The sequence below is a fragment of the Thalassophryne amazonica genome, chromosome 16, assembly GCF_902500255.1.
Source record: "Thalassophryne amazonica chromosome 16, fThaAma1.1, whole genome shotgun sequence".
In the NCBI taxonomy this organism is placed as follows: domain Eukaryota; kingdom Metazoa; phylum Chordata; class Actinopteri; order Batrachoidiformes; family Batrachoididae; genus Thalassophryne; species Thalassophryne amazonica.
Window position 1 is genome coordinate 12,396,878 of NC_047118.1, and position 17,035 is coordinate 12,413,912.

The 17,035-nt window shown below is 40.9% G+C and overlaps 1 protein-coding gene across 1 annotated transcript in view; it reads right to left on the minus strand.

The window, feature by feature from the left end:
• The window catches only part of mlx (MAX dimerization protein MLX), a 19,886-nt gene extending 3,668 nt beyond the window's left edge, over positions 1–16,218 (minus strand). Inside the window, exons 1-6 of the mRNA XM_034189917.1 lie at positions 16,130–16,218; positions 3,263–3,299; positions 3,029–3,118; positions 2,365–2,474; positions 2,127–2,229; positions 617–716 (exon numbers count right to left, since the gene is read on the minus strand). Of these exons, the coding sequence (XP_034045808.1) occupies positions 617–716; positions 2,127–2,229; positions 2,365–2,474; positions 3,029–3,118; positions 3,263–3,299; positions 16,130–16,168 (479 nt within the window). The 5' untranslated portion in view covers positions 16,169–16,218. The remainder of the gene's footprint in view (positions 1–616; positions 717–2,126; positions 2,230–2,364; positions 2,475–3,028; positions 3,119–3,262; positions 3,300–16,129) is intronic.
• Positions 16,219–17,035: the final 817 nt, after the last annotated feature.

Below are 17,035 nucleotides of genomic sequence, written 5' to 3' on the forward strand. Positions count from 1 at the left end.
GGTTTACTGACTACCACACATACAGCGACTCCTGCTGGCCTCCGTCACACTGGCACTTAACCCTCAGAGAACACAGGCCCTGGACAGCGACCAGATCATTGATGCTTTTGCTCTTAACTACAATAAGTGCATTGTGCTGTTATGAAGAAATGAGATTAGACAGAACTTTATTGATCCCTGCTTCTGAAACGGAGTGAGACACACACTGTTTAAAGAGCAGACAATGACCTGATAGCAAAGCAGACAGTTTGTGCACACTTACTTGATGACTCAAGCTTAATTAATCAGATACAGATCAGTACAAAAATGTCTTGATCAAGCATTTCTGCTCTGCCATCTACAACCTGCTGCATGGCTTCCTGGTGTCCCAAACTGGAATGATTTTTCATCATGTATATCTACTACTATAAGCATCAGGTTCACTACCGTGCCCCACAGCAGCCTGTATGCAAAGGTCTTGAAATGGAGAAATATCTCCACCTGGACGATGTTTAATGCAGTTACAACAGAAGTTTGGCCAAGAGCTCTAGTCCTTCACATGGTGTACTGTGTGTCTCATTAAAATCCATAAACCCATAGTTGCACTTAACAGAAGACATGTGTACCATACACTTACGTCTTCATGATCTTCAACGCCATCACTTCTTTTCTTAGAACAGAAACTTCTTCTTCTTGTTTTTTCTTCTCTTTATGAAGAAAATTTATGTAATCAATTGCTATTGAAAAAAAGAGAGAAAACAGCCACTGGTTTTTCCTTTGAAACTGCAGAAAAATTCCATTGTGGCAGCTTCCCATTTCAACCCTGAAATTTGACTTATCCATGACAGCAATTCTGCTGTCATGGATAAATGTTAGGGAAGGTATTTTACAGTATCCTTAAAAGGATACTGTAAAATACCTTCCCTAACACTTGTCTGACAGGACTGTTTTACATATATTTTCCATTTACGAGGTCTGTTAGAAAACTATCCGACCTTTTTATTTTTTGCAAAAACTATATGGATTTGAATCGTGTGATTGCATCAGCCAAGCTTGAACCTTCATGCACATGCGTGAGTTTTTTCACACCTATCGGTTGCGTCATTCGCCTGTGAGCACGCCTTGTGGGAGGAGTGGTCCAGCCCCCTCGTCGGATTTTCATTGTCAGGAAATTGGCTGATCGACTGCCGCTTTGCTTCATCAAAATTTTTTCAGAAAGTGTGAGAGACAGCCAAGTGGAAACCATTTGGAAAATTCAGATGGCTTTCGGTGAAGATCTTATGGGGATCACACAGATTAAGGACAATTACAACTGGATTAAAGACGGCCCACAGCGGCGGATGGCGCACCAAGCGATGATCGACAGGCTCAAACGACCAGATCATTTCCAAAGTGAACGCTTTGTTGATCCGGGACGTCGTCTGACTACCAGAGAAATGGCAAGACAGCTGGACATAGCACTTTTTCGGCACATTCCACTGTTACAGGAGTTTTTGTAATGGAAAGAGGAGCGGAGAAATTTGCCACGGAACAACACGGAGGTGCTTTCGTCCCGCGCCATGAGCGGCTCCGTGGCGAATTTCTCCGCTCCTCTTTCCATTACAAAAATCTGGACACCAAGTCCAAAGAAAAAAAAAATCTCATTTCAATGCCAATTGAAATGATACATTTCAACATTACATTATTACATTATTTGATTTGCCACTGCATAATTGTCCAAGCACCAAGCCCCGTCCTCTGCACTGAGGTGATGTCATACAAAAAAAATATATATTTTTTTTTGTCTCTGGAAACGTTTTAACACAGAAGCTTTTGTGCTTTAAACATTCATAAATCAAAGTCATAATTGCCTGTCAAAGACATCTCTTTAATAACAGCAGTCTACTTTGGAAATTACCTTCTAGTCATTTGTTGGCTACGGAAAGTGGCCAAGTGACATTTCCAGTATTTGTTTTCTTCTTAACCTTACAGTCAATGAACAGGCAGTATAAAAATAGCAAGAAAAGGAAGCTACCTTCTCTCTCCCCCGCGCCACACCCACCCAACACACACCCACATGCATGTCAGTCATGTTACCAGTTTAACATCACTTTGCCAAATTAGCCAGAAAATTCAGTAGCTGCAAACAGCTACATTTTGGACCTTACTTTTCTGCAGGACTGTGGCTTTGCTGATTTTCTGTGCTCCCACTGCATAATCAGACTGCTGTTGGCACGTTGGAACGATTGCCTGGAGGTCATCATAACCTTTCTGGTGTTTAAAAAAAAAAAAAAAAAGCAAAGTTCTGTTATTAAAAATGGCAAAGAAAATGAAAATCTACAAAATAAAAGTTCATTCAAGGTGAGGGAAACTTGCTTAGCTTTCTGCCAAATATTATAGCTTTACCTTGATAGCATCCCTACGTTTCTGCTCAGCCTGCGTGTGTGCTTGTCGTCGCCGATCTTTATAAGAGTCCTTATATGATGTTTCATGTCTGTAATCACTATCTTCATCATCTATTGAAGAATGAAAGTGTCCCAAATGAGGAAACACACTGTTTAATTCCAAGGGCAGAAACTTGTTGACCAACTCACAAATGGAATCCATTTGTTCAGCACACACACATCAGCATGCTGCCATGCAAGAGCAAATTTTGTGTTAAGGTCTTTGCCCAAGAGCCCTTAGTAGTCCTCGGGGGATTTGAACAGAGGATCCTCCGGTCTCAAGCTCATTGTTTTAAACACCATCACCTCCCATTTAATTAGACCATTAAAGAAGAATATGCTTACAGATAACGATTAACCTGATCCGATAAAGCTTATAACAGTGGAGTCACTCTGGATTCAGAACCCAACGTTATTCTTCTTTTTCTTCTTCCTTCTTTTGGCTGCTCCCGTTGAAGAACCCAATGTAATATTTCCTGTTAATAAATTTTAGTCTAGAGTTTTATCTTTGTGACAATAATTTTATCTTATTTACATAGAACCTATGAGTGTTATAAAGCTTAAATATGACGCCCTTATACACAAGTATTGTACAAAAATTTAGACTCCGATTCTAAACACATCACCTGTGTTTGGGACTGATGAGGCACTCGTGGAGCCGATGCTGTTGGCTCTGGACACAATGGTACCCTTTGTTACAGCTTCAGCAAAGAAACCTAAAGATCAGCAACAGACTTGTCAAAGTAACAAAGAGATCAGATGAACTCAAATCCAGAAAGAGAAGGCCACATTATACAGCATGAGAGGATAAAAATATATATATATATATATATATATATATGAAGTGGCGGGATACTCACTAGGGTCAAAACCGCTGTCGCTGAAAGCACTGTCAGTCTGCTGAGCCATCGTCAGACAACAGAAGAAGGAAAAAGAGAGAATCAAAGCTGAGAGGTGTGGAACAACAGGGAAGGAAATTGTGTTGCCCTACATATGCCAACAATAGACCAATAAGTGGCCTGACTGGTAGACGTTTACACCCACCACTGAGAACTGCTCTGACTTGTCCAATTCCAAATATGCAAGGTGGCAAAAGCTGCAAGCAAATTAGTGCCTCCATTTATAAATTCACAGTTTAATGTAGGACAGTTTACTGTCTGTGCACATTCGATCAAAAGAAGTCAGGTGTTTGCAGTTAATAAAGGTGCATTTTATTCACCTGTTGAAGAGACAAATCATCCCAATTTAGTTAACGAGACTAATAACCTAACAAATATGAACACATTTTACTGAAACCAGTAAAATGGGTTCAAATTAACCATAAACCAAACACCCTGGCAAACTACATGCCCATTTCAAACCTGCCTATTATTTCAAAGGTTTTTAGAAAAGGTTGTGGCTAGCCAGCTGGAGCAACATCTGCAAACCTGTGGACTTTATGAAAAATTTCAGCCTGGCTTTTGTGCAGTACATAGCACTGAGACAGCCCTGGTCAGAGTCACTAACGACCTGCTGGTGGCGGCTGACCAGGGCTATCCATCCGTCCTGGTGCTGTTAGATCTGACTGCTGCTTTCGACACTGTGGACCACCAGATCCTCCTCCACCGATTGCAGCATACAGTTGGTATGACTGGAGCTGTCCTTCAGTGGTTCCAGTCCTTCCTCGCGGGTAGGGTTGAGTAAGTGGCCCTGGGGGACGCAAGGTTGAAGCCTCACACTGTCATCTGTGGGGTTCCTCAAGGAGCCATTCTTGGCCCCACCTTATTTACCATCTATATGCTCCCCCTGGGTCACATCATTGGCAAGCATGGGATTTCCTTCCACTGCTATGCCGATGATAGCTCTACCTGCGAACCGACTCCACATCCCCGGCAACCGCTCTGTCTACACTTAGAGCCTGCCTGGAGGAAATACAGGTGTGGATGACAGGAAATTTCTTACAGCTAAAAAGCACCAAAGCAAAAGCCATCCTTGTTGGCACACCACATCAGCACCACTCCTCCCCAATTACAGCTCTCTCATTTTCATGCCACTCAATCCCTTATCCTCCTCTGTAACAAACCTCAGGGTCAGGTTTCACACCACCCTCTCTTTTGATCATCATATCCACCACCTTTGTAAAATCTCTTTATTTTCACCTTAGAAACATTTCCAAGCTTCGCTCCTCCATGAGAGGCTGGTCCATGCCTTTGTCTCCTCCAGGCTAGACTATTGTAATGCCCTCCTCGTCGAGATCTCGGGCAGGAGCATTCAGAAGCTCCAGCACATTCAGAACTGCGCTGCCCAGATCCTGATGAGGAGGCACAAATATGATCACATTACCCCTATACTTCAATCCCTCCACTGGCTCCTGGTCCAGCAGAGGTTTGAGTACAAGTGCTACCTGCTGACTTTCCAGTGCCTCCATGGCCATGCCCCAGACTATCTGACAGAGTTCCTCACTCCACACACCACCACTTGATGCCTCCGGTCCACTGAGTCAAATCGCCTCTGCCAAACTCGGACCAAGCTCTGCACCATGGGGACAGATCTTTTCAGGCTTTGGAACGCCCTGCCCCAGCACCTAAGAGTGCCGCAGTCTGTGGAGTCTTTTAAAAAGCAGCTAAAGACATTTTTATTTAGAAAAGTTTTTAATGTGTAATTTTAATATGTTTTTGTTCATTTTATGTTCTAGAACTTTGAGATTTTTTGTAAATGTAAAGTGCGTTATAAAAAGTATTATTACTATTATTATAAAATTCAGAGTTTGAAAATAAGTTGGCAATGCAGTTACAGATGGACACCATTTGCCTAAAAACCTTTAAAAAATAATAAGATTTTCCCAATAGCATGCATGTCATTTTATGAAATATGTGTTAAATCAGTTAGAATGTCTACTTTATTTCTATATAAAAGTATTTATAAATAATAGATAGAATAGAATAGAATAATTCTTTATTGTCCACCGATGTGGAAAATTGTCTTCGGCTCACCAGCACAAAAAAGACAAAAAAACAGTCATAAAACAGTCATACAAACACACGAATAAAACAAAAATAAGATACATAAAATACATGGAAGTAAAGGAAGAAGTAGAATAAGACCTAGCAAGATAAATAAAACGTACAATAAGATCTAATAAAATCAAATAAAACAGAAGTAAAGCAGTTCAGGTTTAATTTGTGGAGTGGTCACTTTTTTGAGTTCATTACGGTGACGGCATTTGGTATAAAAGATTTTTTGAAAGAACCTTTGGCCAGAGGAGCTCTGTAGCGCCTCCCAGACTTCAAGAGCTCAAACTGACAGGACAGAGGATGAGAGCTGTCTGCCAGGACTCTCTCAGCTTTCCTCCTCATCCTGTCAGTGTAAATGTGGGCCAGAGTCTTCTGGGGTTTTCCCACAATTTTCCCCGCCATTTTTACAATTCTATTTCATTTATCCTTACATTTACAACTCAAGTGACCAAACCAAACACAAAGATGAAATGTTAAAATACTCTCAATATGTGCAGAATACACAAGCTCTAAAATCTGCGGATTAACACCAAGACAACTCAATCTTCTGAGAAGACTGAGTCACTGTGAACATTTCTTAAAGACAAAATCAGTGTTTTCAAAGAAGCTCAAGTGACTATCAAGAACTGTACCAAGATATTTAAAAGTTTCAACCGTTTCAACAAGCTGGTCATCGAGTGAAACTGGCTGCACGGTCAGTTCTTGCTTTGTGTGAAAAACAAGCTCCTTTGTCTTAGACACATTGATTTCCAGCTGGCTGTCGAGACACCAAGCTTCAAGAGCCTTAGTGTGAGCGAGATAGGAGGCTTCGCCAGAGGAGTCACACTTTTGTAGCAGGCCGACTAGGGCCATGTCATCCGCGTATTTAATCAGTTTAAAGATTGTGTCATTCACTGCAAATTCGTTTGTAAAAAGAGAGAAGAGCAGAGGTGAAAGAACGCTACCCTGTGGGCAGCCAGTGCTTATGATGAGCTCTCCTGACAGAATGTTGTTAGCACAAACTCTTTGAGGGCGACAAGACAGAAAGTCTCTGATCCAGAGCATCAGGCCCTTTTCAACATTTAAATCAGCCAGCCTTTTCAGAAGAATATGTAATTTTATAGAATTAAAAGCTGCACTGAAGTCTACAAACAAAACCCGAGCATATGCTTTGGCAAGTGAAAGCTGCTTTGAGATCATGTCCAGCAAGATCAATCCGGCATCATCAGTACCTCTGTCTTTGGCAAGTGAAAGCTGCTTTGAGATCATGTCCAGCAAGATCAATCCGGCATCATCAGTACCTCTGTCCCTCTTATAGGCAAACTGCAGAGGGTCTAGTTCACTGACCACTGTGGTGGTCAGGACGTCAACTAAAACTCTCTCCATAGTTTTACATAATATGGAGGTTATGGCAATGGGCCGAAAATCTTCAGGTTTGCTTGCTCCTGGCCTTTTTGGTATAGGCCTTATTATGGAGAATTTGCAAGATTTGGGCACTCCTGTGACAAGAAGGGAATTAAACAATCTGGAAAAGACTCCTTTTAATTGAGGAGCACAGTCTTTGAGTAGACGGGCTTTCGGGCCAGTGGCCTTGTTTGGCTTCAGTTTAGAAAGACTTTTAGCCACTGCATCCTCAGTGATGGCTGTGGGGGCTCCTGCAGGAAGATTTTTACAGATCTCATCACATTCCTGTTTATCATCCACTTTATCAAATCTACAGAAGAAACGGTTTAACTCATCAACAAAACATTGATTAATGGTTGTAAGAGCATCACACTTCTTACTGGATTTGCCCATCAGTGTATTTAGACCTTCCCAGTCTTGTTGTATATTGCCACTGAAAAATTTACTTTGTACTTTATTCTTGTACTCAATTTTTGCCTTAAATATATTCCCTCTCAGCTGTCTCCTTTTTTCCTGCGTTAATTGCACATTACCAGAGCAGAAGGCTGCCTTCTTTTCATTAAGACAGATTTTCAATTGTTTGGACACCCAGGGTTTGTTATTTGGGAATATTTTCACAGTTTTAGTCTCTGACACATTATCCTCACAGAACTTAATATAAGATGTGATGGTGTCAGTGAGTTCATCTCCATCCAGACAGGATTCAAAGAAAATATCCCAGTTTGTTTCATCAAAACAGTCTCTGAGTTGCTCTTTGCTTTCCTCGGACCACACCTGTACCTGCTTATTAACTTTTTTAATTCTTTTGACCACAGCTTTGTATTCTGGCAAAAGATGAATCACATTGTGGTCAGATTTTCCAAGAGGCGGTCTGCATACCGCTTTATAAGCCTCTGGGATGTTGCCATAGCAACGGTCAAGCGTCCGATGCAGACGTGTAGGACAGTCTACATATTGCTGTAGAGTGGGCAGGTGGTCAGACAGACTGCAGGAGTTAAAGTCACCCAGAATGAAAATGGGCTGGTCAGCAGAGTGGGTGAGTGCATTATTATAGCTCTCTGCTATTCTCTCTCCTGCTGCGTCGTCATCTGGTCCAGGCACGTATACGAGAATGACAGTGATCTGTCCGAACTCCCGCGGAAGATAAAAGGGTCTAAAAGATACAGTCAGTATCTCAGTCAGGTGTGCATACTTGCTCTCGTATGCTGTATTGAGTGGCCCAGGTGTTATCCACAAACAAACACAGACCCCCTCCGATGGATTTGTGCGCAGTGCGTGCGTCCCTGTCCGCTCTGACAGCGGTGTAGCCTGACAGGCTTGGTGTATCGCGATGATCTTTAAGCCATGTTTCCGTCAAACACACAAGATTGCTCTGTCTAAATTCACTGTCATGCTCGGCTCTCAGCACAAGTTCATCGGGTTTATTGCTTACCGAGCGGACGTTAGAGTGATGACGGGCAGCGGGAATCTGCTGCGGCGTCTCCAGAGTCGGTGCCTCACGCCTCCCCTGGAGCCACGCTTTTTCCTCTTCCCCAGACATTTAAGAGGCCGTCGGATTTCCTGACAGTCCGCAGGTAGACAAACTGAAGGAACCCCACCAGGTGAGCGAAGTGACAAAAGATGCTCTCTGGTATAGGTAAGGAAGCTTTGCCGGCTTGTGAGGCAGCTCCCGTGCGCAAACGCTGATAGGCAGAAAATGATCCACAGCAGTGCGATTTTCATTGCAACGATAAGGTCCAAAGTGCAAAGTGCAGTGAAGTTCTAACAGGTCACATCCACATTAAACCAATGAACTGCTTAAAAAAAATATGTTAAAACAAATTTAATAACACTAACACACAAACAGTGAAACAAACAGTGAGCGCAGGGTCAGCAGCAGGCCGCGCCCCCGAAGATGCAAGACAACTTTGCATCAGTTCATATTCACAATGCCAGATTTTCGTTTGGTCAGCAGTTTGACATGCAAAGCGTTTTTATACAGCATGGAAGATTCCATAATTTGACGGGCCAAAAAAGTCCATCAATTAAGACCATGACCTTATCCACCGAAGATGAAGCAATGCATGTCAAATCAACATTAAAAGGCAAGACAAACATTTATAATTAATCACCAGGAGGACAAAGGCTGAGCCTTTTTTAAATGTCAATTTTAGAATAATGGAATCCTTTTTGGTTGACAGCCTTTTACTGAATAATGTTAAAAGTTAACCCCAACCTTCATCTTCAAATCGACTGCCACTGAATGTCATTAGGCACTGTGCTCTTTATTGCATTTTAATTTTTTTAACTTTATTATTTATGCTTTTTAAACTTTACCGCAGCTAAATGGACAACAACAACACTGTTGTGTGCAAGTAAGGGGAAGCTAACAATTATTTCTTTGCATGGTCTTAATGTTTTTTTGTTTTGTTTTTTGCTGTGTACAACCCCTATTCCAATGAAGTTGGGATGTTGTGTAAAATGTAAATAAAAACAGAATACAATGATTTGCAAATCCTCTTCAATCTAGTCTTTGTGGTGTATTCAATTGAATATAAGTTGAAGAGGATTTGCAAATCATTGTAATAGACAGACAGACAGATATTATTATCATTGTCATTACAACAACGAGATTTCCGCACTCACATTCCACATACAAACAGCAATTAATTAATTAACTGGAGCACGCTTCAGTCCATGTGTAAGTCAGTTATTGTCTTTGTGGGTTGAGATAAGAATGGAGCTGAATAATCTCACCAAGGCCTCAATAAATTCCTCTGGAGGTAAACAGTGGGCAATTGACCTTGAGGCTAGATAGCCTGGAGTTTTGCAGCTGAGCAGTGAAAAACACGTTTTAACAGTTCCATTTGAACAACCAAATCCCAATTATGAATTAAGAATATTCCCAATTATGAATTAAGAATATTTACTGGCCTCCGAAACCTCCAGCTTCAACTGCAAGGCACGCATCAGCTCCAAGGTGTCATCCAATTTGCGTCTGAGTTCAAGAGTCAACGCAGTCTGAGAATGCACTGCCTTGCCAACCTTGTTAATTATGACGGACAAGCGAGGGCCCGTGGTTCTTGATGCCGCCGTCTTGCCAATTTTCCGGTAGATCAAGGCAGCACATAAGCCAAAAAGTACCAGCCCTGCTGCCATGAGACCAAAAATGAATAAATCCTTGACATCCTCAATGGAGAAAGGCGGCAAGCATGCGACACGCCAAGACCCCCATGAGTCGAGGACATAGCCCACAGGATACGTTCCATCTGGGCAGGTAGGATCCCCCGGTCCTGACCTTCTTGTAGAAAAAATGGTGTCAATAGCGTTCAGAGACAAGCTGATCAATTCCATGGTTAATCCAATAGTAGTCCAATAGATCCAGAATCCAATATAGTTTTGAGGAATTCACAGTCTGTTGAAGTAGGGACTTGAAGGTTAAAGGCAGAGAGATAAGGGAGAGTGAAAGAGATGCAACTGCCCTCGTCAGAGTCCTAAGCTGTATCTGTATTCTGTTTTTATTTACATTTTACACAACGTCCCAACTTCATCGGAATTGGGGTTGTATATGACAATAAATGGCTTGAATCTTTTGGGTAATTCTCTCTTAAAGGTGAACAATGTTACACTTCTAAATGAATTGCAACAATTCCTGAGATGTGGTCTTGAGTTGCACATGAGTGTACAAGTTATTATTGCACAAGAATTATAGTATTGTTGCACATAGGGGATATGTGATGCTCCATTGTGCAGCAACTCATCTGGGAAGAATAAGGTGCTTGGGATCAAGAGATCATACTACAGATTTCCATACATAAAACTAAAAAGATTACAACTTTGGAGAAAAGCCGTCCCTCGGGACAAATGAACTAAACAGTAGGGTGCATAAAATACAGTAGTGTTCAGAATAATAGTAGTGCTAAGTGACTAAAAAGATTAATCCAGGTTTTGAGTATATTTCGTATTGTTACATGGAAAACAAGGTACCAGTAGATTCAGTAGATCCTCACAAATCCAACAAGACCAAGCATTCATGATATGCACACTCTTAAGGCTATGAAATTGGGCTATTAGTAAAAAAAAAAGTAGAAAAGGGGGTGTTCACATAATAGTAGTGTGGCATTCAGTCAGTGAGTTCGTCAATTTTGTGGAACAAACAGGTGTGAATCAGGTGTCCCCTATTTAAGGATGAAGCCAGCACCTGTTGAACATGCTTTTCTCTTTGAAAGCCTGAGGAAAATGGGACGTTCAAGACATTGTTCAGAAGAACAGCGTAGTTTGATTAAAAAGTTGATTGGAGAGGGGAAAACTTATACGCAGGTGCAAAAAATTATAGGCTGTTCATCTACAATGATCTCCAATGCTTTAAAATGGACAAAAAAACAAAAAAAAAAACAGACGCGTGGAAGAAAACGGAAAACAACCATCAAAATGGATAGAAGAATAAATAGAATGGCAAAGGCTCACCCATTGATCAGCTCCAGGATGATCAAAGACAGTCTGGAGTTACCTGTAAGTGCTGTGACAGTTAGAAGACACCTGTGTGAAGCTAATTTATTTGCAAGAATCCCCTGCAAAGTCCCTTTGTTAAATAAAAGACGTGCAGAAGAGGTTACAATTTGCCAAAGAACACATCAACTGGCCTAAAGAGAAATGGAGGAATATTTTGTGGACTGATGAGAGTAAAATTGTTCTTTTTGGGTCCAAGGGCCGCAGACAGTTTGTGAGACGACCCCCAAACTCTGAATTCAAGCCACAGTTCACGGTGAAGACAGTGAAGCATGGTGGTGCAAGCATCATGATATGGGCATGTTTCTCCTACTATGGTGTTGGGCCTATATATCACATACCAGGTATCATGGATCAATTTGGATATGTCAAAATACTTGAAGAGGTCATGTTGCCTTATGCTGAAGAGGACATGCCCTTGAAATGGGTGTTTCAACAAGACAATGACCCCAAGCACACTAGTAAACGAGCAAAATCTTGGTTCCAAACCAACAAAATTAATGCCTCGCAGATGTGAAGAAATCATGAAAAACTGTTGTTATACAACTAAATACTAGTTTAGTGATTCACAAGATTGCTAAAAAGCAGTTTGAACATAATAGTTTTGAGTTTGTAGCGTCAACAGCAGATGCTACTATCTTTGTGAACACCCCCTTTTCTACTTTTTTTTTTACTAATAGCCCAATTTCATAGCCTTAAGAGTGTACATATCATGAATGCTTGGTCTTGTTGGATTTGTGAGAATCTACTGAATCTACTGGTACCTTGTTTCCCATGTAACAATAAGAAATATACTCAAAACCTGGATTCATCTTTTTAGTCACACAGCACTACTATTATTCTGAACACTACTGTATATGAATGTTGGAAATCTAACTTTTACCTATGCTTAATTTTTGACACTGGTATGCAGGGGTGGCCAAGTTCGGTCCTCGAGAGCCACCTTCCTGACACTCTTAGTTGTCTCCCTGCTCCAACACACCTGAATCCAATGAAAGGCTCATTAAAAGTCTGCTAACGAGTCTTTTATTGGATTCAGGTGAGTTGGAGCAGGGAGACAACTAAGAGTGTCAGGAAGGTGGCTCTCGAGGACCGAACTTGGCCACCCCTAGTATAGGGAATGTCACATGTGAAATATGGAAATCCATGCATGTTTAGAGGTCCCATGGAATACAACAAAGTATGCTCAAAAGTCCTGAAATCGTGTCTGTGTGTTTGCAGTATTTTGTCATACTTTCAATGTAAGCTGTATATTAAGTGTATAAGTAATCACCTACACTGGTCTCCCAAAGCCTCAAAATGTCTCATTTACATGATACATTTGTGGACTACTTGTGGTTGTTTCTTTCCAGGCTGTTTTAGAAAATGTCTGAGCATGCCGACATTCCCAAACCTTGTCAAAGTGGTTTGATGACTACCCGCAAATCTGCCATTATGTTTGGACAGGGTGGTGCCATTTGCAAGCAAGATGCCACAATAACTGGAGCACGATTGACATCCTTTCGCCAAGTACTCCGCTGTGCTATACGAGGTCTGTTAGAAAAGTATCCGACCTTTTTATTTTTTGCAAAAACCATATGGCTCTGAATCACGTGTGATTGCATCAGCCAAGCTTGAACTTTCGTGCGCATGCGTGAGTTTTTTCATGCCTGTCGGTTGTTTCACGCCATGATGAAGCCTCACAGGACATGTTGGGGCATGTCCAGCTCAATTTCTTGGATATTCACACGACTGAAAAGCAACCGAAAGCCGTCTGAGCCATCTGAAAGCCGTCCTGTGAGACCAACATGGAGGTGGTTTTGTGCCGCACCATGAGCAGCACGGTGGCGCATCCCTCCGCTCCTCTTTCCATGAAAAAAACTCCTGTAACAGTGGAATGTGCCAAAAAAGTGCTGATGTCCACGCCTTCTGCCTTTTTTTGTGGAAGTCAGACAACGTCCCGGATCAACAAAGCCTTCACGTTGGAAATGATCTGGTTGTTTCAGCGGGGTGTCAGCCTGTCGATCGGCGCTCGGAGTGCGCCGCGCTCTCAGACGCTGTGGGCGGTCTTTAAACCGACTGGAGCACTCCTTAATCTGTGTAATCCCCATAAAATCGTCACTGAAAGCCATATGAATTTTCCGAATGGTGTCCACCTGGAGGTCTGTCACAGTTTCTGGAAAAATTTGATGCAGCAAAGCTCCAAATCGTCAGACATTTATTCGCAATAAAACTCCGATGAAAGGGGTGGACCACTGCTCACACAAAGCCTGCTCACAGGCGAATGACGCAACCGACAGGCGTGAAAAAACTCACGCATGCGCACGAAGGTTCAAGCTTGGCTGATGCAATCACACGTGATTCAAATCCATATGGTTTTTGCAAAAAATAAAAAGGTTGGATACTTTTCTAACAGACCTCGTATATCATCTACGAAAGGCTGTGAAGAGCAAACGGCCAGGCAGCACCGGTGCAACGCAAAGGTACTCCACGGCCAAAATAGTGCTCCAACAGATTCTTGGCTTCTATGAGAAAGCCAGCATTCCAGTGATTTCTGAACAGAAGGCCTGTGAGAAGATTCTTCACCTTGTAGACACCAACAACAAACTGCATGCAATACCAAAGGCACATAGGGAGACAGAAGCCAAGGCCTGGCTTCAGGAGCATGAAGAGATGCTGGAGATGACTTTTAAACTGTGGCGTTCGAATGTCTATGAACTCATTAATAATCCTGAAGATACTGCATTCCTCAAGTCTATGGAGAGTGATCGAGCAGCTGCTTTTGCTTCACTCGATAAATAAGTGTCTGAAAAAATATCCAGATGTAATAAAAGATTTGAGGCAGCAGAACAGAGAGCAAGATGTCAACATGAGAATCAACACCTCCAGTGCACCTCAATGGGCAACCCTTCTTGGCCCTCTACGTAAGAGGATGAGACTCCCTCCACTGCTGATGAGGGTGACACCTCCTATGATGAATGTACAACACCTTGCCCTCCAACTGCATCAAAGAGATAAACTGGTAGCTCCAAGCTGATTGCTGAGTCTGCAATTCGAGCCACTAAGTGACACCTGTGGTATGACAGAGGAGATGATTCCACTGTCTTTGTTTAGTGAAAAGGTACCGTTAGCCCAGTGCCAGCAGTTATCCGCAGCCTTGCTTGCATGCAAACCCAAAGAAGATGTGGTAAGACCACAGAACAGCTATGGGTCTTCAGAAGGCAAGCCATAGTTTCCTGAGTTAGCAATCACTACTTCACTTGCTGATCTTACTGGACCAAGCAACTCGTTCATGCTCTATTTGCTGCAGACTGATGCAAGCTTCATGGGTGAACCAGTTACAAACTGGAGTCCAGCTTTCCTGGAAAGCAAGCAGAACATTTCAGCAATAAATGTTGTAAACGACTGTGCTAAGCATGGGGTTAAACTATTGCACGTTCGGAAGAACACTTCCAAAATGTCATTCAAGTTGTGCAGCAGGAGAGGAAACATGTTCCTAACTTGAGGAAGCGCAAACATGCAATGATATTGGGTTTGGATATGTGAGAAGAGCAAGAGTAAAAATTGTAGACAGGGTAAAAGTACATTCTACGATAAAAAAAAGCATAATAACATGATGCACCCAGTACAGTACAGCAAAATATGTTCTGATCATTTTAAAGGAAGCAAAGTGATAAATCAGTCTGCTTACACTTTTGAGAAATGTTTAAAAGTAGGTTAGATGCAGAATACTGCACTAACTTCACCAGTAAACTGGAAATTGCCAGTTGTGGATCTCGGGCAAAAATTGCACAACTCTGTGATATTTTGGGATGAGAAGCCACTGGATGACTGCTATTTTCATGTCCATTAATCAAATATTGATTAAGTCCACAAAATGTCAGACAATTGTGAAAAATGTCAATCAGTGTTTTCCAGAGCATAAGATGATCCTTCCAAATGTCTTGTTTTGTCCACAGACCAAAGATTAACTTTACTGCCTAAAAGGAGTAAAGAAACTAGTTACAAAAATAAATAAATAAATACACCATATTCAAGTTTAGGAAGCTTAAATTAGACAATTAGGGAAAAAATGGCTGAAAGTGATAAATGTATCAAAATAGTTGTCAATTAATGCAACAGTTGATTAAGTGATACAGCTCTAATATCAAGAGAAACTATATATTTTCTGCTTCCAGCTTTTTCCGTTCAAGAATGTTTCCTTGGAGTTGTTTTAAAATAAGCATTTTTGCATTTCGTGCAGTTATTCAAAATAGGAGATCTCTGATGATACGAACATAAGTTATATAAAAGTGACACATACATATACATCTCACTTTTATATAACTTATGTTCATTCCCCCGTTCTGAATATTTGTAGTTGAAACTGATCAATTCATTATTCCAGAATGAAAGCAGTCAGTTGAAGCACCAGTTAATACTACATCAAAACAGTTATCCTCATTTAACCTAAAACTACTACTACTACTACTACTAATAACAATAATAATAATAATAATTTCTATTTTTGCACTACACAAGTTGGCTGTAAAACAGGAATGTACAACGACAGAAATTAAAAAAATGGCAATGTTGATTTTTTTTTTGAGTTACATTTTAGAATTTCAAATTCAATTTGGTAGTACGTACGTACGTACATGCAAAAAAGTAGGGAAAAAACCGAGAGGTAGATGCATTCTTACGTTTTGTTTACTTTGTAACATGCTAGCAGCCAAGCTAACGAAGCCCAACTCGCTGGTAAACTTCGCGTAACGTTACATTTCATGCGTTACAATCAAACAACGTCACTCTCACATCACTACTGGCATATCCAAACTATGTGATAATTTTTAAACAACAATATTAAAGTTAGTTTACTGGGGGGGGGGGGGGGGGTTGTTTTACCTTCCAATGATCCTCTGGCGACGTCGCTGCATCGGTCATTTTGGACTACAACCACCACGACTACGACTACTTCTTCCTCCTCCTCCTCCTCTTTCCAGATTTGTCAGTGGCAATCAACGTCTCGATTCGTTAGCGCCACCTTTTGGACTGGAGACTCATAATAATAATAATAATAATAATACAAGTGTTTATCTTTTTTCTTTTTTGTAATTACACTTTTATTTCTATATGGCATGCGGGGTTTCCCTGGGATTTGATTTGATTCGTATACAAATATAAAAATTAAAAGGTAAGAATCAACAATAAAAACGCAAAATCTTATAAATAAAGTATTTTCACATTATTAAAACTATATATGCAGTATATATATTTTTTTAACTAGAGCAAATTTAAATTCTCCTATTAAATGCTGCCTTCACATGCTGTTCATAAATTCTTAAATTTCATAAGCTCATAAGCTACTAGTTTTAAAACCATGAAAACAATTAATTATCGTCCGAGCAACTTACACCCTAAAAAACCCTTCATCTCAAACATAACATAATGCACATTTTAACATTTATCAGCCAGTTTAGTGCTAAGCCTTTTCACAAAAACTGACAGCTTTCACTTTTTTTGATTCATCATGCAGCAGTAACAAAAATATTTCAGCACAAGATTCTTGGTTATATATTAATTTCTGACAATCTGTAAAGTGTCCTTTATAGAAAATCCGTATTGTCTTACTTTACTCATTAAAAGCTAACAGGTTTGATAAATAAAATAAAATAAAAAAACGAGTCAGGTAATGTCACAATATCAATGTTCCACACAGTGGGGCGCTGTTAAGCACAGTGATATGCTACAAACAATATGAATGCACACCATCAGGTCACGTGGGAGGTCACTGGGAGGAACATCTATGCA